The sequence below is a fragment of the Hyla sarda genome, chromosome 1 (genome assembly GCF_029499605.1).
Source record: "Hyla sarda isolate aHylSar1 chromosome 1, aHylSar1.hap1, whole genome shotgun sequence".
Classification (NCBI taxonomy): Eukaryota; Metazoa; Chordata; class Amphibia; order Anura; family Hylidae; genus Hyla; species Hyla sarda.
In genome coordinates, this window is record NC_079189.1 from 250,724,549 (window position 1) to 250,750,055 (window position 25,507).

Consider the following 25,507-nt stretch of genomic DNA (forward strand, 5'->3'; position numbering starts at 1 on the left):
GTGATGTCACAGAGACTACAGAATGTACAACTGTACGTATGATAAAGATGGCGGGATGCTATCGAAATGTCACACATACATGGGGGAATAAAACACTTAGATAATATAGATTAATAGATAGATATGAGAGATAGATAGATGATTGATAGATAGATAGATGGATAGATAGATATGAGATAGATAGATATGAGATAGATAGATATGATATAGATAGATAGATCAGTGTATCCCAATCAGGGGGCCTCTAGCTATTCCAAAACGACAACTCCCAGCATGTCTTGGCTTTATGAGCACACTGGGAGTTGCAGTTTTGCAACAGCTGGAGGCCCCCTGGTTGGGAAACACTGATCTATCTATCTATCAATCATCTATCTATCTATCTATCTATCCATCTATCTCCTATCTATCCATCCATCTATATCCATCTATCTATTTATGTATCTATCTATCTTTCTATTTATCTATCTATCTATCTCAGATAGATGAGAGATAGATGAGAGATAGATAGATGAAAGATAGATAGATATGAGAGATAGATAGATACATAAATAGATGGATATATAGATAGATATGAGATAGATAGAAAGATAGATAAATAGATGATAGATAGATAGATACTATCTAAAACAAATAAAAACAGCACAACCAAAATCCAGAAATTAGAGAGAAGTCGGGGTGCCCGCATACTTGGAACCTGGGTCCACTGGTTCCTCAATCCAGACAAAGAACAATATGATGCAGCATGCCACATAGTCTATGCACATGATGGAATAAACCACCATTTTCTGCAAACTTGTGGCGTGCTGCATCATATTGTTCTTTATCTATCTATCTTTCTATATCCTATGTATCTATATCATATCAATCTATCTATATCATATCCATATATCTCTTATCTATCTATCTATTTATATCATATCTATCATCTATCTATCTATCATCTATTTATTTATCTATCTTTCTATCTATCTCATATCTATCTATATATCCATCTATTTATGTATCTATCTATATATCTATCTATCTCTCATATCTATCTATCTTTCATCTATCTCTCATCTATCTGAGATAGATATGAGATAGATAGATAGATAAATAGAAAGATAGATAGATACATAAATAGATGGCTAGATAGATAGATATGAGATAGATAGATATGAGAAAGATAGATAGATAGATAGGAGATAGATGGATAGATATATAATAGATAGATGATTTATAGATAGATAGATCAGTGTTTCCCAACTAGGGGGGCCTCCAGCTGTGGCAAAACTACAACTCCCAGTATGCTCATAAAGCCAAAGGAATGCTGGGAGTTGTAGTTTTGCAACAGCTGAAGGCCCCCTGGTTGGGAAACACTGAACTACCTCCCACTGTCTCCCGAACTACAACTTTCCCCCTCTCCCCCAAGCAAGTTACTTACTTTAAAAGGGCAGCATCAGCAGTGGGCACTGGCAGGTAAGTCTTCCTTACTGGTGGTGTCCGGGCCTGTATACACACAGCGGGCCTGCTCCACAAGGTCCAGCATACAGGGGAGTGAGAGAGGGGGAGGAGCTTCCTGTCTGCTCTTCCCAGTCTGCATAGCACGGCCCCTGCGTGGTGACAGGGCTGCTGGATGAAGATTTATTATAAGAAAGAATGGCGGAGTAGATGGCTCTGGGGGGCGGGGGGTGCAGGGGGTGCAGCGGGGGCTCGGGCCCCTTACTGGTGAACTAGCTGTACCCCCCTGATGGCCATGAGAGCTGCTAGTGACCTACTGCTGCTAGGGGGGGACACAAGGGGGGGCCAATCAGGATGTAGGGGGGGCCTTGGCCCCCTCTGCCCCCCCCCCCCCCTAGAGACGCCACTGCAACTGAGGCACAGAAGGAAGTACGGGCAAAGGAATAAAATGTGCCATCTTGGAGAACAGATCAACGACCACACAGATGACGGTATTGTTACTGGAAGGAGGAAGATCGGCGATGAAATCCTGTGCTATATGAGTCCAAGGAGTATCAAGTCCAAGGATAGGCAAATGCAGTAGGAGTCCTGCTGGTTTCAACTGGGGAGTCTTGTCTCAAGCACAGGTGGTACAAGAACTGACGAAGTCTGAGACGTCCTGTTTGAGATGTGGTCACCAATAGTGTCTGGAGATTAACAGAAAAGACTTCTTGATCCCAGAGTAACCAGGCAACAGGGAGGAGTGTCCCCAACTGAGGACCTGATATCTAAGAATAGGAGGCACGAACGTCTTCCTGGGAGGGACTTGAAGAAGAGAAGCTGGAGCCGCAGGAATAAGACACTCGGGAGGAATGATATGACGTGGAGTGAAATCTTGACCAACAACATCAGAGGAACGAGAAAGAGCATCGGCTCTAACATTTTTCTCTGCTGGACAGAAATGAATGAAAAAGTTGAATCGGGAGAAGAGCGACCATCTTGCTTGACGGGGATTCAGAAGTTGTGCAGATTGTAGATATAAAAGGTTTTTGTGATCTGTAAAGATGCTGACAGGATGAGTAGAGCCCTCCAAGAGATGGCGCCATTCTTCTAAGGCCAGTTTAAGAGTTCTCGATCACCAATAGAATAGTTTCTCTCCGTAGGAGAAAAGGTCTTGGAAAAAAAACATGAGTAAGGATTTTTGAGTGAGAAGTGCGCCGGCTCCTACAGAAGATGGATCAACCTCCAAAAAGAACGGTTTTTCAGGATCAGGTCTAGAGAGAAGACGTGCAGAAGAGAAAGCAGACTTTAAACGAGAAAAAACTTCTTCAGCCTCTGGAGACCAATTTTTGCTGTTACTATTCTTTTTGGTAAGGGCTATTATTGGGGCTACTAAGGAAGAAAAATGACAAATAAATTGATGGTAGTAGTTGGCACACCCCAAGAATCGTTGAATAGCCCTAAGACCAGAAGGACGAGGCCAGTCCAGGATGGCAGAAAGCTTAGCAGGATCCATCTGTAGTCATTGATGGGAGAAAATATAACCGAGAAAAGGTAGACTTGTTCCCTCGAAGAGACATTTCTTCAACTTGGCAAATAGACAATTCTCCCGGAGACGCTGCAGGACTTGGCGGACATGAACACGATGAAGTTTTAAATTGGGAGAGAAAATCAGCATATCATCCAGGTAGACTAGCACGCAGGTATACAAAAGATCCAGAAAGATGTCATTAACAAATTCTTGGAAGACTGCGGGAGCATTACAAAGACCGCATAACATGACTAGATACTCAAAATGGCCATCTATAGTGTTAAAAGCCGTTTTCCATTCATCGCCTTCTCGAATGCAAATTAAATTGTATGCTCCATAGAGGTCTAATTTAGTGAAGATTCTGGCTCCACGTAGACGATCAAAGAGTTCTGAGATCAGAGGAAAAGGCTAACGATTTTTAATGGTGACTTTATTCAGTCCCCGCAAGGTTGAAGAGAGCCATCTTTTTTCCCAACAAAGAAGAATCCAGCCCCAGCAGGAGAGGAGGATTTTCGAATAAAACCCTTTTTGAAAGTTTTCTTGAATATATTTTTCCATTGCTTGCGTCTAAGGTACAGAAAACGGATACATTTTTCCCTGGGGAGGTGTAGTACCTGATTGAAGGTCAATAGGACAATCATAAGGGCAATGTGGTGATAGAGTCTCTGCTTGTTTTTCACAGAATACATCTGCAAAGTCATGATAGGAGAAAGGAATGCCAGACTTAATGGGAGGCGATGAAACAATCTTAGGAAGAATGGACTCAAGACAGTGACCTTGACAAAAAGCTCCCCAACGAGAAACCTCTCCAGAATTCCAGTCAAACTGAGGAGAATGAAGCTGTACCCAAGGAAGTCCTAGAAGTACAATGAGAAAGTACTAAGAACTGTATCTTCTCCTTGTGTAATACTCCTACTTGCATGATGAGAGGTTCAGTGTGAAAAAGGACCTTACTCTTCAGGTGTTCTCCGTTAACAGAAGAAATAAACAGCAGCTTTATTAGCCGAGACACTGGTAAAAGATGTTTTTGGACCAGAGATGCATCAATAAAGTTCCCAGCAGAACCAGAATCGAGGAAGGCAGAGGCAAGGAATGAAGACTGCTTAGGAGTAAGAAGACAAATAGGCATGGTCAAACGTTGAGAGGTACTATTCTCACCCAGGGATGCCTCTCCTATGTGCCCTTGGTGTGAGCATTTCCTGGACGCTGAGGACGAAAAGTACACTCTTTTAGGAAGTGTTCAGGACTAGCACATAAAAGGCATACAGTCATGGCCGTAAATGTTGACACCCCTCAAATGTTTCAAGAAAATGAAGTATTTCTCACAGAAAAGGATTTCAGTAACACATGTTTTGCTATACACATGTTTATTCCCGTTGTCTGTACTAGAACTAAACCAGAAAAAGGAGCAAAAAAAGGCAAATTGGTCATAGAGTCACACCAAACTCCCAATATGGGCTAGACAAAATTATTGGCACACTTAACTTAATATTTGGTTGCACACCCTTTGGAAAAAATAACTGAAATCAGTTGCTTCCTATAACCAACAAAAAGCTTCTTACACCTCTCAGCCGAAATGTTGGACCACTCTTCCTTTGCAAACTGCTCCAGGTCTCTCTTATTGGAAGGGCGCCTTTTCCCAACAGCAATTTTAAAATCTCACCACAGGTGTTCAATGGGATTTAGATGCTGGCCACTTCAGAACTCTCTAGCGCTTTGTTGCCATCCATTTCTGGGGGCTTTTTGACTTATGTTTGGGGTCATTGTCCTGCTGGACGACCCAAGATCTTGGACGCAATCCCAGCTTTCTGACACTGAGCTGTACAGTGCGACCCAAAATCCATTGGTAATCCTCAGATTTCATGATGCCTTGCACAAATTCATAGCACCCAGTGCCAGAGGCAGCAGAACAACCACAAAACATCATTGAACCTCCACCATATTTCACTATAGGTACTGTGTTCTTTTCTTTGTAGGCCTCATTCTGTTTTCGGTAAACAGTAGAATGATGTGCTTTACCAAAAAGCTCTATCTTGGTCTCATCTGTCCACAAGACGTTTTCCCAGAAAAATTTTGGCTAAATGTAGTTTTTCTTTTTTATGTCTGTGTCAGCAGTGGGGTCCTCCTGGGTCTCCTGCCATAGCGTTTCATTTAATTTAAATGTTGACAGATAGTTCTCGCTGACACTGATGCTCTGCAGGACAGCTTGAATATTTTTGGAACTTGTTTGAGGCTGCTTATCCACCATCCGGACTATCCTGCATTGACACCTGTCATCAATTTTTCTCTTCCGTCCCCCCCAGGGAGAATGGCTACAGTGCCATGGGTTACAAACTTCTTGATAATGTTGAGCACTGTGGACAAAGGCAAATCTAGATCTCTGGAGGGTGGACTTGTAACCTTAAGATTGTTGATATTTTTCCACAATTTTGGTTCTGAAGTCCTCACCCAGTTCTCTTCTCCTTTTTCTGTTGTCCATGCTTAGTGTGGAACACACAGACAAACAATGCAAAGACTAAGTGAACTTCTATCCTTTTTATTTGCTTTTTGGTGTGATTTTTATTTTGCCCACACCTGTTACTTGCCCCAGGTAAGTTTAAAGGAGCATCACATGCTTGAAACAATCTTATTTATCCACAATTTTGAAAGGGTGCCAATAGTTTTGTCCAGACCATTTTTGAAGTTTGGTGTGACATTATGTCCAATTTGCTTTTTTTCCCTCCCTTTTTTGGTTTAGTTCCAATACACACAAAGGGAATAAACATGTGTATAGCAAAACATGGGTTACAGCGATCCTTTTCTGTGGGAAATACTTCATTTTCTTGAAAAATTTCAGGGGGGCCAACATGACTGTGAGTTCTGTGTGCATCTACAGGTTCTTTCTTGAGAAGAAAGTCTGATGCGGTCCACCTGCAAGGGCTCCTCTGTAGGTGGAGTGGGAGATGATTGTGGAAGACGTTGAAAAACTGGGAGCCAAGTGGGGATAACGCCATAACCGGAGTGGTTCCCTCTCATGTCAAACTGCTATTGTCTCTCTGAGAACAGTATGTCAATACGTGTAGCAAGGTTGATGAGATCAGTAGGGAAGACGGAAGATCTCTAGTCGCCAAGGCATCCTTGATCCTACTTGAGAGGCTCTTTTTAAAGGTAGCGCACAAGGCCTCATTATTCCAGGCCAGTTCAGAGGCAAAGATGCGGAATTGTACTGCATATATACTGCCCGGGCCGGTTTCTCAACTACATTACGGAATTCAGTAAGGAAAGTCTGGAGATTTGAGGACAATGGGTCATTGCGGACCCAGAGCGGAGTAGCCCAGGCCAAGGCTTTCCCTGAAAGAAGGCTGATGACAAATGCCACTTTGGCACGCTCAGTGGGAAACTGATCTGCTTGGAGTTCAAGGTGCATGGAACACTGAGTAATGAAGCCCCTGCACAACTTCGGATCTCCATCATACTTAGTAGGCAGAGACAGGCGAATCTTGGAACCAGCCGAAACAATGGGAGCAGGAGTTGCAGAGGGTTCTGCCGGCGAAGGTGGAGGCTGTTGAGCTGCTAGGAGTTACTGCACCAGTGCAGAAAGCTGAGACATCTGCTGTGCTTGTTGTTCTATCTGTGCTGACTGTTGAGCCACTATAGTAGAGAGGTCAGCAACACTTGGCAGAGGAACCTGGGCTGGATCCATGGCCGCATCTTGCTATAAAGATCTTACCGTAAAGGCTGAGTAGTAATAGTGGATCTGCTGTCCTTTGTGGACTATGACTGAACTGTACCAGGGAGCTAAGTCTAAGGTGTCGCTGCTTTTCACCAGAGCCCGCCGCAAAGCGGGATGGACTTGCTGCGGCACTACCCCTGGCACGATCCGTCCACACAGGTTGCCCTGGTGATGCTTGGCAAAGAAGAAGGCGAAGTCAGACGAAGCACGGGTCTGGAGGCAGGAAGCAAGGTAGCATAGTCAGGTCACAGGCAATAAGTCAAGAGGCAGGCGGCAAGGAAGCGTAGTCAGGTCACAGGCACAAGGTCAGAAGGCAGGCGGCAAAGGAGCAAGGTCAGATCACAAGTGAGAGGTTAGGAACACTATATGGCACACACAAAGGTAAAGATTTCTCTTAGGCACAAGGCACGAAGATTCGACACCACACTAGGGAGGTGCCAGACTAATTAAGGGCTTACTGACCAGTTAAATCTAGCAACGCTAGCACGTGTGCACCCTAAGGAAAGGGGATTCGCACACCTGCGAAGCAGAACAAAAGAGAGGCCGGGGACTGAGAAAGATAAGGAGATGTCAGGGGCTCTCATGCGGGAGCACTCTGCATAGCGAGTCCCGGAGCCAACAATAAAACCAGAAGGGGTGATGTCACAGCCGGACAACACAGCCGTAGTGTTGCCCCTAGTAACACCTGGGACACGCATGCAGGTGCATCCCGCACCGCGAGTCCCAGAACTAGGGAAGTTAAAGGGTCACTCTCATTAAAACTAATTTTTGCTATTGCACTCCTTATGGTAAATAAAAAATATTTCTAATATACTTTGTTTTAAAAAAATGAAGTTTTCTATGTTTTATTTGTGCTTAAAAAAGCTCAAGAGCACATTTTCCCCCAACTCATACACAGACTTTGGACCAAATTCCGAACACAGGAAGTGCCGCCTTGAGTGCTGAGGGGGGGGGGGGGGTCCAGCCTCATCCAATCATAGCTCCTCTCACACATAACTGCCATATGCTGTTGGCTGGACACCTCCCCCCCCCCCCCCCCCCCCCTTCAGCACTCCAGGTGGCACTTCCTGTGTTCGCACTTTGGTCCAAAGTCTGTGTATGAGTTGGGGGAAAATGTGCTCTTGAGCTTTTTTAAGCACAAATAAAACATAGAAACATTTTTTTTTAAACAAAGTATATTAGAAATATTTTTCATTTACCATAAGGAGTGCAATAGCAAAAAATTTTTTAATGAAAGTGCCCATTTAAGGAGGGGGGAGTGCTCACGGCCAGAATGAATGACCAGAGCACTGCCCCTAACAGGATTTTTTTTACAAACTTCGGACAAGTCATAGTGAAATATAAAAAGCTTTGATTGATTGGTTGGGATCTTGATGCCACCAATTTCTAAAAGGCAAAAGTGCTCAGCTGAACTCTGTGCCCCTTCACTCCTGCTCAGCTCCCCCCCTACAAGCCAAGTATATAGTGTATGGATTCATAGAAAGTTTGACATAAAGTAGTTTTTATGACAGTAAATCAGTGAAAGACAACAGATACAACTTACTACAACCATTGATCCATTTATATACATATAAGCTAACAGACATATTCTATAATGAGTCAGTTCAGCTATGTATACAGGAAGCACTGCCCAAAAAGACAGACAGTCTTTCTGTAGAGAGTATGGCTAGAGAACAGTGAAGCTGTTGTATTAAATAAACAGACCCTACCGTGCATAGCCTACACTCACCACCCTCCCCTTTAAAACAAAATATATCATGGAGACCGTCCTACAACACAATGCTACATTCAGTACAAACTGAGCTATTTGCAACCAAACTTTAGTAAAGAAGGGAAATGACATAGATGTCAAAAGAAGAGCTAGTGAATTCTCTGGATACAGGTTATTTACCTTAGACATTAGGAAAGGTGACGGCATAGTTGAGCAAGTGTTGTGCAAGTATGCAGTAGAACAATTAGATAAAGACTCAGAATACTAGTAACTAGACTATATGTTTTCATTACTAGAAAACATTGGCAAAAAAACTTTTCCTTCTGCTAGTTCCCAATTTGGTGAATGTAACCATAGTCGTCAAATTGTCAGAAATACTGTAGTATCACCCCTCAATACAGCAAGCTGATATGACTTCAGCATTTCTGACTGTCATTATGGTATTTACATTTTAGGAACACTAATTGATGACATGAGACCTATACCACATGAGAATAGTAAAACATTTTACCATAGCTTTTATTTCTATTTCCTAAATGTATTAGGTCAAATTGACTGTCAGAAATGCTAAAGTCATGCTGTATTGAGTGGTGATATGACTTCAGCATTTATGACTGTCAATTTGACCTAACGCTTCTAGGAAGAATGAAAACAGTTTCATCCCTTGGTTCAATTGAGACCTAAATCGCACAAGCTCTATACAAGCACCAAGCTGTTGTTGCTGTACTGTACCTCTATGTCTAGTTGTAAAAACCAAGGTGAAAAAAAGCAGCTTGTTAAAGTATATCTGTCATTTACAGTTACATAGTTAATAAAGTTATAATAAGACATCCGTCCATCAGGTTCAACCCAGGAGGCGAAGGTAAAGGAGTATGGGTGGATGAAGTGGAGGGGATATAATTCTATATTTCTGCAAATGTATTAGGGTAAGGTCACACACTGCGCATACGCAGCATGCTCAAAATCTGCTGCACAGCGGGCAAACATTCAGGGCTACCCGGTGGCAGCCCTGTGTGCACAGTGAGGTTTAGAGGCAGGGCCAGCACGCTTATGTGAATGTGATGCTCGGGCCCATCTACAAACCTCCCGGTGTGTCTGTGCAGCGGATTTTGCACAGTGTGAAATACATTGCGTATACAAAGTGTGTGACCCTACCCTTAATGTTATACTGTTCTAGGAATGTATCTAACCCTTTTTTAAAGCCCTCAACCATTCCTGCTGTGACTGGTACCTGAGGCAGACAGTTCCATAGATTCATAGTTCTAATGGTAAAGAAGGCTTGTCCCCCAGGGAGGGAGTGCCCCTTGTGTTTTGAGGGGGTTTTCCCTGGAACAGTTTTTCCACATATTTTTTGTTCGAGCCATTTATATACTTATATGACCATATTCCCTCCCTTTAACTTCTCACAAATAAACAAATCTATTTCTTTTATTCTTTCCTCTTGTACCCATTCCAGCTCCATAACATCCCTTTATTAACCGGTGCCCAAAATTGACAGGCATTTTCCAGTTGAGGCTGCACCAATGCTTTATAAATTGGTAATATTGTGCCCCTGTCCCACAAGTCCATGTCTTTTTTTATACATGACAATATACTGCCGGCCTTGGAAGCAGCAGCCTGACATTGCATGCTATTCTGTAGTCTATGATCTACAAGGACATCCAGATTCTTCTCCACCAGTGACTCTCCCATTATCCCCCCCCCCCCCACCCCAAGAAATGTGTTTTTTTGTATCCAGATACATAACTTTACATTTATCCACACTTAACCTCATGGCCAAGTCGATGTCCAAACTCTCAGTGTGTCCAAGTCAACTTACCCGCTGTGCTTTACTGTGCTACAAAGCTTTGTGTCATCTGAAAAGATAAAAACAGAGCTGTTAATCCCATCCTCTATATCAATGATAAGTTAAACAGAAGCGTTTACATGTACGCCCTGTGTGCTTAAGATGTTAACTCACTGTACCTATCAGACGTCAGAGGGACAGTATCAAGCACTTTTGCAAAGTCCAACACCACTTTATTCACAGCCAACCCTCTGTCAAGGCTTCTGCTCACATCTTCATAAAAGCAAATTAGGTTAGTTTGACAACTTCTATCCTTAAATAAAACTGTCAGTTTGCTCCCCCCGCACTAACAAGTGTTAATGGCTGGTAGTGCGACGGACGCTGATCAGTTTGATGCATACCATGCCCGGATCCGCCATGCCGTTCACCCATTATCTTCTTTCTTCTTGATATGCAAATTAGCTGCTAACTGGCATGGGCGGGGTTACTGCCTTCATCTGGCACTGTGACGTAACCGCCTACCAGCTTGCAGCATCGCCCCCGGCTTATGAATATTCATGTTCTTTCTCATCATCTCCCTCTCCTCCCCACTGATTTCAGGACTCTGAAGCGGCTTTCGGGTGTAGACAGGTGCCATTTAGCAGCTAATTTGCATATCAAGAAGAAAGAAGATAATGGGCGAATGGCGCTGCAGATCCGGGCATGGTATGCACCAAACTGATCAGCGCCCCCCGCACTACCAGCCAGTACCGCTGGTTAGTGCGGGGGGAGCAAGCTGACAGTTTTCCTTTAATAAATAACATGCTGGCTATCACTTATCCTACTATAACTCCTTACTTTTTTTATATGTAGTCCCTTATGAGCCTTTTAAATATTTTTCCCACAATGGACTTTAAGCTACCAATCAAGAGAAAGAGCGGGGATAAGCGTGTGGCAGTATGCCACTCCTGTGTGGTCTTGGCTGTGTGCTTAGTGCCATAGTCTTGTTGGCAGGGAACCTTCAGTCCAGTCTAAGCTCCAGTGCAATCTCGATTAGGTTTTTATAATGTTAAGAATATCTCTGTATTTTCCATTCAGGACTTTCTGTATGTGCCATTGTCTCTTTTTGATAGCTGTTGGATATATTATGGTGAGATCACTTTTCACGATCAACGACAAAGTTAAACTGCTGCTACTTAGACCTACTTTGCTATTTATTTGATATGTTTAGATGTTTATTTGTGTCATTTTTTTTATTTGAAATTAAATATTTAATTTTATATTTCTGTACTCTGCTCCATTTAGCTTTCCCTTAATTCTGACCGGTCACCTTTCCCTGGCACTGAAAAAACACTATAGGAATGGTATTGGGCAGGTGATGAGAAGTTTATTGTTTCCTTCAGAACTGACACTTAGAATTGAGGCTTTAAAGTTTAGTTCTAGTTTCTTTAGACTAGTGAATCCAAGTTCCTTTGATGCTTTTTGCAAACTTCAGGCAGACTTTAATTTATCTTTTGAGAGCCTAGATTTGGTGAAGTGCTGCATTGATAGTTGAACTACTGGAAGTTTCTCCCATCTGCACACAGGATCATTGGAGATCAGCCAGAGTGACCATTGGGGTTGTTGTCATCTTTCTTGCCAAGTCTCTTCTCCTCTGATTACTTCGTTTGGTGAGGTGGTCAGTTCAAAGAAGAGCTTTTATTTAAGAATTATGGAGCCCACTGTGCTCTTGGGAACTTTTAATGCAGCTACATTTTTTATAACCTTCTCTAGACCTATGCCACCACACAATCATGTTTTTACAGGCAGTTCTTTCCCCCTCATGGCTTGGTTTTTGCTCTGATATGTATTGTCAGCTGTGAGATCTTATATAGACCGAGATGTCTTTCCAAATCCTGTCCAATCACCTGAATTTATCACGGGTGACTCAAATCAAGGTGTAGAAACATCTCAGAGATGATCTAGTAGGAGCTAAATTTCAAGTGTCTTAGTTAAGGGTCTGGTCTGAATAATTATGTCCATGCTAAATCCTTTTTATTCCATTTTCACTTTGTCAATAAGTGTGAAAAAAGTTAAAGGGTCTGAAAACTTTCTAAATGCATTGAATTTGCTTTAGTGGCAAATATATTTAAATGTGTTTCATATAAGTTTGTCTCTCACTTGTGAAAAAAAAAAATGTGCCAAACTATTGGAAACCCAATGTATCATATTTTGTTACAGGATTACCAATCTCTAACATTCTGAAATTAAACTGCTGAATGTGGAAAGGAGCACAATCTGGAAAGGTAAGAACCCTCCTAAACTGTTCCGTGTTTTAGCTGGAATGTCATTTCAAAAAGCGGTCTGTAAAAACAGTTTTTATATAACAGATGTCCAATGTTCAGAATGAAATTAGAGACATACCACACAAATCTAGTTGGAGGCCAACTACTATTCTGTGATGGCAATATGACACTTTTTATAATCCTTTGTTGTAGCAAATAGACAGCACCAACCAGTCTAAGATATGCTACAGGAAACAGTCTTGCTGTGACAAACGAAAATTGGTTGTCTTATTTAACGGCCAAAAGCCCCTGTGTCTGTCAGTTCTGCTCTTGCTGCCTGTGTCATGGCTTGCCTTCTTTTCCTTTTCTCTCTTTCATTCTTTCCCACGCTTAGCTTTTCCTCCCTACCTCTCACATCTGTTCCTAATCTCTGTTCTCATGTTCTCTGTTCTCTTTTCCTCTTCTCCTCCCAATACACTCCTTATTGCGTATAAATCCAGTGAACTTCATTGTTTGCAACCATGATCCCTGAGATTTAACTTATGCAAATATACCAGCTGCGTTGTCATATTTTATATGTGTACATTAAAATATTCACTCTTCAAGACAATAAACAAACACTACTTCTAAAATCTATTCCACATGTCTTAAGGGTAGGTTTACAACATTTTTTACACTCAGCTCCTTACCCACTCTATAGTCCCTGCAAACATCATTCTGCCCCATGAAGTTGATTTTACATACATAGTTGTTAATGATGCAAAATTAAGTGCAATGGACTTCTTTTGGCCCACTTTAAAAAATATTATTGGCCTGTTTTTGGCCTTTTTACAGTCACATGTTAGTTGCTTATTAGTATTTGCTAAAATATCTAAAAGAAAAGTCTGAAAACACTGTCCAAATACAAAAAACTACTCAAAAAACATTCCAAATTGCCGGAAAAAAAAAGTTTTAAATGCTTAAAATGAGTCTCAAAATACAGTGAATGCACATACCCATGTATAATTTTATAAATTACTAATTCTAACATTGGCTCCACAGACAAACCTGTGTTTGGAGAATGCAGGCGGGGTGATGAGGAGGGAGTCATATGTACCTCCTCTCTCCTCCTGCTCTGCCTTAGCTCTGCCTGTGCAAATCTGCATTATCCGAAGGCAGGCGGAGCAGAGGGAGGGGAGATGAGGGAGGCGTGTACCTCCTCTCTCCCCCCTCTCTGTCCTTTCTCTGCCCTAACCCAACTCTAGCTTTGGAAAGCTTCGGAGAGCTGAGGGGAGGAGCAGAAGCAATTTTGCACAGGGCGGAAGTTTGCACCTCACAGCTGAAGTCTTCCCCAGCACACTTCTGATGACATCACGCCTGCCGGGGAATGCCCCCTCCAGCGGTACGCGGCCCACAGGGAGTGAGCATGATAAAAACAGCCACAACATGGCTCACACATCAGGAGACATATTATCAAGATGGGGGGAACTAGTAGGATTAGAAATTATAGTAAGTAGGTTGATGATAGGTACTCTTTAAAGCATACCTCCAGTAAAAGAGAGAGCATCCTGCTATGATTTCTAGGTTACCAGCTTGTCTACTTATAGGGGTACTCCATTAGAAAACATTTTTTTTTTTATCAACTGGTGCCAGAAAGTTTAACAGATTTGTAAATTATTTCTATTTAAAAATCTTAATCCTTCCAGTACTTATCAGCTGCTATCAATGTTCAAGAGGAAATTATTTTCTTTTAGAATTTCCTTTCTGTCTGACCACAGTGCTCTCTGCTGACACCTCTCTCCATTTTAGGAACTGTCCAGAGCAGGAGCAAATCCCCATAGCAAACCAAACCTTCTCCGGACAGTTTCTAAAATGGACAGAGGTGTCTGCAGAGAGCATTGTGGTCAGACAGTAAGAAAATTCAAAAAGAAAAGAACTTCCTGTGGAGCATATAACAGCCAATAAGTACTGGAAGGATTTAGATTTTTAAACAGAAGTCATTTACAAATCTGTTTAACTTTCTGGCACCAGTTAATTTTATTAAAAAAAATTTCCCAGGGGAGTACCCCTTTAACTTGTTGGGGATGAAGGGCATACCTGTACGCCCTCTGCCCACTCCCTTTCTATAACGCATCATAGCGGGTCGGGCCCGGCCTCTAACAACGGCCAGGACCAGTGGCTAATAGCACGTCTAAAGTGAAAGTAAATTAATGCCGGTTAACTCAGGGGGCTGTTCTAGATCGCCCCGGCGAAATCACAGCATCCCGAACAGCTGTAGGACAGCAGGAGGATCCCCTTACCTGCATCCTGTTGTCCGATCGCCGAATTACTTCTCAGTGCCTGAGATCCAGGCATGATCAGTCAAGCGGCAGAATCATTGATCAATGGTTTCCTATGAGAAGCCATTGATCAATGTAAAAGATCAATGGGTGCAGTATTATAGCTCCCTATGGGAGCTATAACGTTGCAAAAAAAAGTGGAAATAAAAAGTGACTAAAGATCATTTCACCCCTTCAATAATAAAAGTTTGACTCACCCCCCCCCCCTTTCCCATTTAAAAAAAAACTGTTTAAATAAAAATAAACATATGTGTTATGTGCGGAAAGGTTTGAATTATAAAAATATATAGTTAATTAAACCAAAATTCAAAAGTCCAAAATAGCGTATTTTTTGTCACTTTTCATATCATGAAAAAATTAATAAAAAGCGATAAAGTCTGTTTGCTGTCACTATCTTCAGTCAAGTCTATTATAGTCAGCTTGGCTGTCCTAAAGTCTGTCAAAGTCACTGCATGTCCCAGCAAGCTGCAAGGTCCCCTGTGTTACTGGTCACCTCTCTGGGATCCTGGCCTAGCTGTAAAAACTGTACCATCTGTCTACCTCAGTAAAGTTACCATTAACCCTAACCTGGCCTTGGACTCTTACTTGTCCTGCCTAACTTGGACTAGCGGTGCTACCGTTTGGGTGGTTCTCTGTAAAACCACACCTTGGCGTAATGAAAATTTAGGGGTTAACACCCTCTGCTCCTGGGCTACAACATCTGCCCCATACACCTCACATCGCATACCTGTGGCACACCACAAAACTTTGGCTTCATGAACAGGATATGAGTGTGTGCCTTAGCCATAAAGCTAAAAGGCCTCCCCCCTAGTCTGAATTATGTCCAAGAAAAATCGCATGCCGATGTGAAAACGTTTGTGCCAGAAAATTGTACAGTACTATCCTTATTGCAAAGAGTTACCAGCAGGCACTGATAGTGGGGGAGGTGAAGGAAAGACTGTTAACTCTCCATTGCAGAGTGTGCAAAGTCAGTACCTGAAGGGGTTAAACAGAGTCCGGTGTTCCCTGCGCGTGAGCGGCCACAGCTCCGCCCCGTTGGTCCCCAGTGGTGACGTCTCTTCAGTGTGCAAGAAGGAACTAAATATCCATCCCCTGTTGCACGGGGGAAGAATTTACCAACCGGACCAAACAGGAAGTTCCCTGGGCGCAGCCATATCAAGTACCCACTGCAGCGCAGACTCTGCATAAACTAACAATCTCCCGCAACAAGTCTCCAGCACCGGTGGCAGCTAGCATTAACCCCTTAGTGCTCAACAAAGTCTACGGGTCCTGTTAATCAAGATTTAAATCGCTGCAGCCTATTGCCAAGCATCTTAAAGAGATGACTCACCCAAATCTTCTTAAAGAGACAGCACAATCAAGGGATGACACACTCAAGTCTTCTTAAAGAGACAGCGCACTCTAGGGACGACACACTCAAAACTTCTCAAAGAGACAGCGCACTCAAGGAGATCTAAAAGATGTCAGTACACGATTCTCCAGACCGACCCGCCATTATTGCCTCTGATGGACAGGTTTATTGATGAGGCTCACAATAAGTGGGACAAAGCTCAGTTGAGGATGTTAGCAGTACAAAACCCTAGTCTGCCCTTTCCTGCTTTTTAGAGGCTGGCTATTCAGGTCATAGAGCCCAGGACTGAGTCTGAAGAAAATTGTTCCCCTGTCCCAGAGCCTCTGGGTGCGGTAGCCAGCCCTCTGTCACTACCACCGGCCCCCGCCCCTGTGTGCAATGCCCTACCAGCCTCCACAGCCTCAGAATTTCAGAGTGTTAAACAGAACATTGAACCATTGACTCAGGCTGTAAAGGAACCTGCCAGTTGAGCCGCTCAGCCCAATTGTTAACCTGTATCTGTTTCTGCTCCTCGTCATGTTAATCCTCTGAGTAATCTGAACAGTAGGCCCCCAGGGACCCAAAGGCCCTTTTGTACCTACTGCAGCAAATCTGGACATTGGAAAGTACAATGTTGGGATTTAAATGGATTTCCCCTAAGGTCACGGACCGGCACTCAGGAAAACAGATATCAGGTCCAAACCCAGAACAATCTAAGTTAGGACTCTCACTTGATGTCACCCCCTGCCCCTATGTAAAAGTGTAGAAGGTATACATTTGGATGTGTTAATAAATATAGGTTCGCAAGTGTCCACTATATCTAAAGATGTTTTTTACAGGTACTGGAATGCTAATTTGTTGTGTGATAAATTTTCCTGCATGTAGTTATGATTTTAAAAAAGTAATAAAATAATAAAATTAATAAAAAATCAAACCTATATAAGTAGGGTATCATTTTAAATGTATGGACCTACAGAGTAAAGATAAGGTGTCATTTTTACCAAAAAATGCACTGCGTAGAAACAGAAGCCCCCAAAAGTTTTCTTCAATTTTGTCGCACAATAAATTTTTTCGTTTCGCCGTAAATTTTTGGGTAAAATGACTAATGTCACTGCAAAGTAGAATTGGTTGTGCAAAAAATAAGCCATAATATGGAATTTTAGGTGCAAAATTGAAAGCGTTATGATTTTTAGAAGGTGATGAGGAAAAAATGCAAAAACTGAAAAACCCTGCTTCCTTAACGGGTTAAGGAACACAGGTTTTTTCATTTTTGCACTTTAGTATTTTTCACATCACCTTACTAAAATCATAACGCTTTCAATTTTGAACTTACAGACCCATATGAGGGCTTATTTTTGGCGCCACTAATTATACTTTGTAATGACATCAATCATTTCACCATAAGGTGTACAGCGAAACCAGAACAAAATGTTTGTGGGGCAAAATTTAAAAAAAAAACGCCATTTTGTATATTTTGGGGGCTTCCGATTTTACGCAGTGCACTTTTTGGAAAAAATAGCACCATATATTTATTCAGAAGGTCCATATGGTTACAAAGATACATAATTTATATAGGTTTTATTCTGTTTTACAACATAAAAAAATGTATAACTACATGCACCAAAATGAGTATGTTTAGAACTACATTGATCTGTGTGCTCTGTGCTTGATTGATAAAGCCTGGTTCAGCCAGGCTTTGGCAATCTTAGAGCCGGGTCCATCAGAGGATAAGAGGTAAGCCCTCCGTCTACCTCAGAAATGGATTTCCCCCTGCGATCGCACTGTGGGAGGGGGGCTGGGGTGCGATCCATGTGGCAGGAAGTTCTATAGTCTCGCTGCTCTAACAGTAAAGAATCTCCGTCTGTTATTATAGTGGAAACTTCTTTCCTCTAGACGTAGAGTGTTTGTTTTTTTATTTTTATTAATAGCACAAAGTGATGCAAAAACAATGTTTTATATTGTATCCCCTGTCCAATACGTTGCTGCTAAACCAACTCTATCCAGAGACAGAGTATATCATTCCACTTTTTACTGCCACTCAAAATGTATTAAAACATAACTTGTATTTACCCATTGCCCCCATAGCATCTGAGGATGTCACTTACAACAAGCTACCAGGGGCTTTGTAAAGTGTTTCAAACATCAGCGCAACACTCTGGCAAAATGGAGGTGTGTCCAGGACATTGAGTCATATAGAGTGTACACCTTAGAGCGACAATGGATATTTTTAATACATTTTGAGTGGGGTAAAAAAGTAAATTATTACATCCATCTCTTACTTTGGGTCTATTGTTTGACCCTTTCCGTTACAGACTCCATCATTTAGGGGGTGCATATAAGAGTAGGTGTGTAGTTTGGGTTTTTATTTCTTTTTTGCCCCCTTTTTTTTATTTTATTTTCTTTTTTATATTTCACTTTTACATATATGATAGATAGTTAATTAGCCCGGTTGGAAGAAAGGTAGCTAACTAAGTAAGTTGCTAGCTAGCTGGGCAGGTACTCAGGTAGGTAGCCCAGTGGTTAGGTAGGTAGCTAGGTATCCAGACAGGTAGATGGCCAGACAGGTAGATGGCCAGGTTGGTAGGCAGCTAGTTAGCCTGCTAACTAACTAGATAGGTAGCCCAGTTGGTAGGTAAGTAGCCAGCTAGGTAGATAGGTAGCAAGGAAGATATCTTGCTAGGAAAGTAGGTTGCTAGCTAGCTAGGTGGGTAGCCAGTTAGGTAGCCCAGTGGGTAGGTAGATAGGTAGCCAGATACATAGGTAGTTGGGTAGCCAGGTGGGTAGCAAGACAGATAGATAGGTTGCTAACTAGCTAGGTAGCCAGGTAGGTAGGTAGCTAGTTAAGTAGTTAGTCTATTGGATAGGTAGATAGATAACCAGATAGATAGATAGCCAGCTAGGTATACAGATAGCTAGGAAGGTAGGTAGATAAATTGTTACCTAGCTAGGTAGGTAGCAAGGTAGGTAGCTAGATAACTTAGTGGGTAGGTAGATAAGTAGCCAGGTAGTTAGCTAGGTAGGTAGGTTGCTAGCTAGCTAGGTAGGTCTCCCAGGGAGCAGATAAATAGATAGCTAGGAAAATTTACATTTTTCCTTCTCATGTCAATCAATGTCTCATCTGACATTGGATTTTCTTGTGTCAATACAGTAGAGGAGAAGGTATTTAGTGGATTGGCATTTTCCTCGTCACCCCACCACCATTACGCTCAGATTATTTTGAGGGAGGCCAACATTATCAGTGTTATGTTTCATATTATTTATGTAAGTGAAGAATATTTTGGGTGCTGTTTACTTTCTATGGCAATCTTCTTCTCTGTTTAAATTTTTGCTAATTTTATTTGGTTTTTACAGAATTTATTCTTCCTATCATTTTATAATGCCTCCCCACTACCTTTGTGATTTGGTAATCTGAATGCTTTCCTCCTTTCATCTATTGCTTACCTGACTGTTATGATTATACCGTACAGGACTATTGCTGGTAAAGTTAGTACATAATGTTCTTGTGCTTTACTGGTGCCTCTAGAGGGGAAGGGGTAGGGAGCTTAATACTACTTTTGTTAAGTTAAAAAAAAAGTTTTAAAAGATAAATACTTTCTAATAAAAAAAACTGTCATGGCAGCCATGGGCTTGGGTTTGGCTCCTGATCCCTTTTTATACCTTCTGAATTGAATGAGATAATTACAGTCATGGCCGTAAATGTTGCCACCCTTGACATTTTTCAAGAAAATGAAGTATTTCTCACAGAAAAGGATTGCAGTAACACATTCTTTGCTATACACATGTTTATTCCCTTTGTGTGCATTGGAACCAACCCAAAAAAGGAGGAAAAAAAGCAAATTGGACAGAATGTCACACCAAACTCCAAAAGTAACAGGTGTGGGCAATATAAAAATCATACCTGAAAGCAGATAAAAAGGGAGAGAAGTTCACTTAGTCTTTGCATTGTGTGTCTGTGAGTGAAACACTAAGCATGGACAACAGAAAGAGGAGAAGAGAACTGTCTGAGCACTTGAGAACCTAAATTGTGGAAAAATGTCAACAATCTCAAGGTTACAAGTGCATCTCCAGAGATCTAGATTTGCCTTTGTCCACAGTGCACAACATTATCAAGAAGTTTGCAACACATGGCACTGTAGCTAATCTCCCTGGGTGTGGACAGAAGAGTAAAATTGTGGACAGAAGAGAAAAATTGATGAAAGGTATCAACGCAGTATAGTCCAGATGGTGGATAAGCAGCCCCAAACAAGTTCCAAAGATATTCAAGCTGTCCTGCAGACTCAGGGAGCATCAGTGTCAGCGCGAACTATCTGTCGACATTTAAATGAAATGAAACGCTATGGCAGGAGACCCAGGAGGACCCCACTGCTGACCCAGAGACATAAAAAAGCAAGACTACATTTTGCCAAAGTGAACTTGAGTAAGCCAAAATCCTTCTGGGAAAACGTCTTGTGGACAGATGAGACCAAGATAGAGCTTTTTGGTAAAGCACATCATTCTACTGTTTACCGAAAATGGAATGAGGCCTACAAAGAAAAGAACACAGTACCTACAGTAAAATATGGTGGAGGTTCAATTATGTTTTGGGGTTGTTTTGCAGTCTTTGGCACTGGGTGCCTTGAATGTGTGCAAGGCATCATGAAATCTGAGGATTACCAATGGATTTGGGGTTCACTGTACAGCCCAGTGACAGAAAGCTGGGTTTGCGTCCGAGATCTTGGGTCTACCAGCAGGTCAATGACCCCAAACATACATCAAAAAGCAACCAGAAATGGATGGCAACAAAGTGCTGGAGAGTTCTGAAGTGGCCAGCAATGAGTCCAGATCTAAATCCCATTGAACACCTGTGGAGATATCTTAAAATTGCTGTTGGGAAAAGGTGCCCTTCCAATAAGAGAGACCTGGAGCAGTTTACAAAGGAAGAGTGGTCCAACATTCCGACTGAGAGGTGTAAGAAGCTTGTTAATGTAATAGGAAGCGAGTGATTTCAGTTATTGCAACCAAATATTAAGTTATGGATGTCAATAATTTTGGCCAGCCCATTTTTGGAGCTTGGTGTGACATTATGTCCAATTTGCTTTTTTTCCTCCCTTTTTTAGTTTAGTTCCAATATACACAAACGGAATAAATGTGTATAGCAAAATATGTGTTACTGCAATACTTTTCTGTGAGAAATACTTCATTTTCTTGAAGAATTTCAGGGGTGGCAAAATTTACGGCCATGACTGTATATGTCATGGGTTAATATGGGGTAAGGATATGTTCACACTGAGGAATTTACTGGAGTAATTCCGCTTGAATTCTGCCTTGAATGAAAGCTCCATTGACTTTAATGATCTTTACATCACTCTGCTCATCCTGAGGAATTTCCACAAGCAGAATTCTGACACTGAATTCTATTCCACCAGAAGATGGAACATCTTCATTCTTCTGGCCATATTCACGGTAAAAGCCCATTAAAGTCTATGGGACAGATTTTTCTGATGAAATGAGTTGGGAGCACAAAAAATTTGAATTTTCAAATTAAGCAACAATTCCACTCCAAGCAGAAGATAACAGATTTGAGAAGTTTCCTGACCAAAATGATTCCACGTCAGTTCCTTGCCAATTCCTCAGTGTGAACTTACCCTAACTTGGAAAAATTAAGTATCCATATTTTTGTTTTTTTTATTATGTTTTGAGTATCACGAGAAAAAGTGCCATGAGAAAATCTGTGGTTTTGTGATAACAGTTATTAACAGAACAGTTTTAGCAGGTCCAACATTTCAAAACTATTTTTTACCTGATAAAACTTCACTACCAACAAACATATTGAAAAACTGCAGGGATCTGCAGAAAAAAAGTCCATGACCTTCAAGATGCAATAAAAAAAAAAAAAAAAAAAAATGCCATGCAGTCTATTTTCAGTGTTCGTGTTAATGAGTATTATATATTCATGACTTAATGGCATTAATAATAGAAATCCTACAGAAAGTACATGCTGCCCCAGCTTTCACTGGGAAAACAAGAGACCATTCTTGCAGTAAGTGGAGGTCCCAGCAGTTATACCCCACCGATCATTTAGTTATCACCTATCCCCCAGAAAAATAACTCTTACACTAAGGCTACACACTAACTTTAGTGGCAAAATCCTTTGCTCAGCCAATGATCACTGAGTCGACCTGCTGAGTTAATGCTGTATTGCAGTTAAAGTAAGTGAATGGGGTCAAGTTATGGCCATGACCCAACAATCACAAAAAGTCTATTTTGGATGCAGCAGGATCCATGCAGTGCATTACACAGATCTTTGGTTGCACAATCCACATTGCAGTCAATGTCGACGTTTTGGTCTAGATTTTACCTTGGGACAACCCTTCTAATCAGGAGTGTATTTATTAGAAAAATTCCATCATGAAGAAACTTATATTAAAAAAAAATCTTTTTTTCAGGTCAAGTAACACATACTTGAGGAATTAACTTGTTTGCATCAAATACATAAATCAAAGAAAGGACCAAAAAAGGTATTGAAAAACATTCTGTAAGAATTGGATAAGATGCTTTTACAGACCTTGGGTCAGTAGTCCCGGGGAGAAAGCATAAGAGACAGAGACATGGTGAAACTGGGAGTTACAGCTGAGCCGAAGAAGACAGGTCGCCATGAAAATCATCTGGGAACTTCTGGCATTAGCCTTCACCATGACTGTAGCAAGGTCTTCAAGTTTCAAAAGATCCAGGAATCCCAAACAGAGTTCAGAAGGTAAGAGATCATCGCGAAACTATGATTGTCTTCATCCAGTTTGAAAATTAAAGATGAACATTTCCATACCAAGAAAGGACACAAAAGCTAAGACAACAGCACACAGATCTTATCACCTGATGGTTAAGACAAACTGCAAGTCTGTAAAATACTCCTAAAATTACATTTCAAGCCAACTGCTGACATTAAGATTGAGAAGGAGACCACAATACAATATTACACAACTTTGTATTTTTTTATGTAGCTTTATATGTTATGACAGTAATAATGAAAATTTGCCACAACCACTGTTTATTTCAGATATAAGTGTGTAGTAAATAGGGTAAATTCTCTCTTATAAGATTCCTTCATTTATTTAGAGGCAGCTAATGGCCTTTACATGTCCAGAAAGTAAGAAGAAAATGGTTTTGCAACGTCTTGAAACAGATGATAGAATTATTTTAGACTACATTCCAACTCTTTAATCCAAAGAACACAGAGTTATTTATTACAGTTTTTTTTTAGCATACCATAGAGAAAAAACGTGAATCTTACACTATTTCCAGTTCTCCCTGGCAGTTGTGGACAGCACACACTTTGACATTTACAAACAGCTAGTGAGAAGTATACAAGTATCCATTTTTTTCTAACCACACAAATAAGACACTCCTGTGAGATAACATTGTAAAAAGCAAGTAAATTAAACGTAAGACCATATAGAAAATTATTCTAACAGTAATTACTGTACTTACGCTTTACTTAAAAACAACAGAAAACTTTATAGAATTTAGGTGTATTCAGTTTTCACATAAATAAAGGCCCTCCTCTGTATGCTCTTTTGTCTGTCAACAGGCTTCAGCATGGTCACTCCAGATTTGGGTAACTGATTTGACAGGTTCATATTGTTTTTATACATCTGTCTATTAAAGGGAATCTGTCACCAGCGTCACTTGCACTAACCTACTGATACAGGGTTACTGTGTGGGTGACGCTGATTCTAATACAGTTTACCTTTTTTTCCTACTTGGCCCCATTCCCGAGTTATGCCTGAAAATATGCAAATGCTTCCGTGCCACTTTGTCCGCAGCCCCAGCAGGTTAGTGCGGGGGATTCTGGTGATAGATTCTCTTTAATGGTGTAGAAATTACGAACAAGTATCAGTCCTTAAAAATCCTTAAATCTGTAAAAATAGAGGTTTAATCTCACAATTAGAGACGAGCGAATCGGATCTGATGAATCTGAGTTAGTTACGAATTTCAGGGAAAATTAATGTCACAGCCCTATATAATCGGCAGCCATATTGCAGCCAGTCATTTCATCCTTACACTGCAGAGAGAGAGATCGGGACAGACAGCCCTGTGTGTTACACAGAAAAGCTTTTTCCAGCAGCGATTTTCCTCCTAGTCAAGTCAGCGTTCTGTTGGACAGAAAGCAGTTTGTTTTTCACAGAAAAGCATTCTTACTGCAGCGATTCACCTCCCAGTCACTGTCTACAGAGTTCTATTATAGAGAGGATCAGAGAGCTGTGTGTTGCACAGAAGAATAGCAGCGATCCACCTCCCAGTCACTGTGTACAGCGTTCTATTATAGAGAAGATCAGAGAGCTGTGTGTTGCACAGAAGAATAGCAGTGATCCACCTCCCAGTCACTGTGTACAGCCTTCTATTATAGAGAAGATCAGAGAGCAGTGTGTTGCACAGAAGAACAGCAGCAATTCAGCTCAAGCACAAATCCTGCCTAGAAGCACTGATAGGGAAGGGAGTGAGATTGAGAAAGTGCAATTTTGGCTGTAGTACACAGTGACTTTGTGCTGCAGCACTGGTGTCTACTGCTGGTGTTGTGCACAAAACTTTTTTAAGCGTACTGTAGCGTATTTTTCTGCCTTCATAAGTGCATACCATATATGTACATCTAAATGGTGAACCATTTTGCTCCTGATAAAGTCTTAAGAACCTAGATATTGTGAAACATCAGCCAAAAGTACTCACTGGCTAGTGTTGTACACATACTTTTTTAAGTGTACTGTAGCACATTTTTCTGCCCTAAGTGCATACCACAAACATACATCTAAGTGTTGTACCATTTTGTTCCTGATAAAGTCTTAAGGGCCTAGATACTGTGAAAGGACAGCCAAAAGTACTCAACAGCTGGTGTTGTACACATACTTTTTTTTTAATGTACTGTAGCGCATTTATCTGCCCTCATAAGTGCATACCACATATGTACATCTAAGTGTTGTACAATTTTGTTCCTGATAAAGTCTTAAGGACCTAGTTACTGTAAAAGGCCAGCCAAAAGTACACACCTGCTACTGTTCTAGACAAATACTGTTTTAAGCTAAGTGAAGCGTATTGTACTCCCCTCATATACGCACTAAGTTTGTCAGGCAGAGAAGTTTTACGATGTGCACAGAGGAGTGGCAGAGGCCTAAATTCATCAGGCGCAGGCAGAGGTCGCAGCAGACTAGGGGTGAGTGGCAGCAGGGGTCGCAGCGAAAGGCCTCATCTCCCGGTATCAGGTAGCGGTCGTGTCTCGACCAGCTACCCATGTTTAACACGTGGTCATTCACTTAATCACAAGTGACATGGTTAACCCATGGTCATACACTTAATCACAAGTGACAGCTGATACCCCCAGCCAACAGTCAGTGGGTTCCTCAGACACAACCCTCAGTTGGCATGGCCTGGGAGCAGTCCCTGTCCTCCGATTGCCTCTGCCCTATGCTGTTCCCTTCCCTACAGAAAT

General features: G+C 41.5%; 2 protein-coding genes across 4 annotated transcripts in view; one reads left to right on the forward strand and one right to left on the reverse strand.

Annotated features, from left to right (window-relative positions):
* Nucleotides 1–25,507, reverse strand: part of LOC130367743 (tyrosine-protein kinase ZAP-70) — a 318,125-nt gene that overhangs the window by 249,729 nt on the left and 42,889 nt on the right. The window contains exons 2-3 of one of the 3 annotated variants that reach the window (XM_056570457.1): nucleotides 10,339–10,432; nucleotides 10,193–10,229 (exon numbers count right to left, since the gene is read on the reverse strand). The gene's annotated coding sequence lies outside the window, so the exon portion shown is untranslated. Of the gene's footprint in view, nucleotides 1–1,423; nucleotides 1,527–10,192; nucleotides 10,230–10,338; nucleotides 10,433–25,507 lie in introns of those variants that run through there. The other 2 variants (XM_056570477.1, XM_056570467.1) reach the window with 2 other exon arrangements.
* ADAMTS10 (ADAM metallopeptidase with thrombospondin type 1 motif 10) overlaps nucleotides 1–25,507 on the forward strand; it is a 206,800-nt gene that overhangs the window by 49,823 nt on the left and 131,470 nt on the right. Inside the window, exons 3-4 of the mRNA XM_056570437.1 lie at nucleotides 12,359–12,423; nucleotides 22,476–22,783. Of these exons, the coding sequence (XP_056426412.1) occupies nucleotides 22,684–22,783 (100 nt within the window). The 5' untranslated portion in view covers nucleotides 12,359–12,423; nucleotides 22,476–22,683. The remainder of the gene's footprint in view (nucleotides 1–12,358; nucleotides 12,424–22,475; nucleotides 22,784–25,507) is intronic.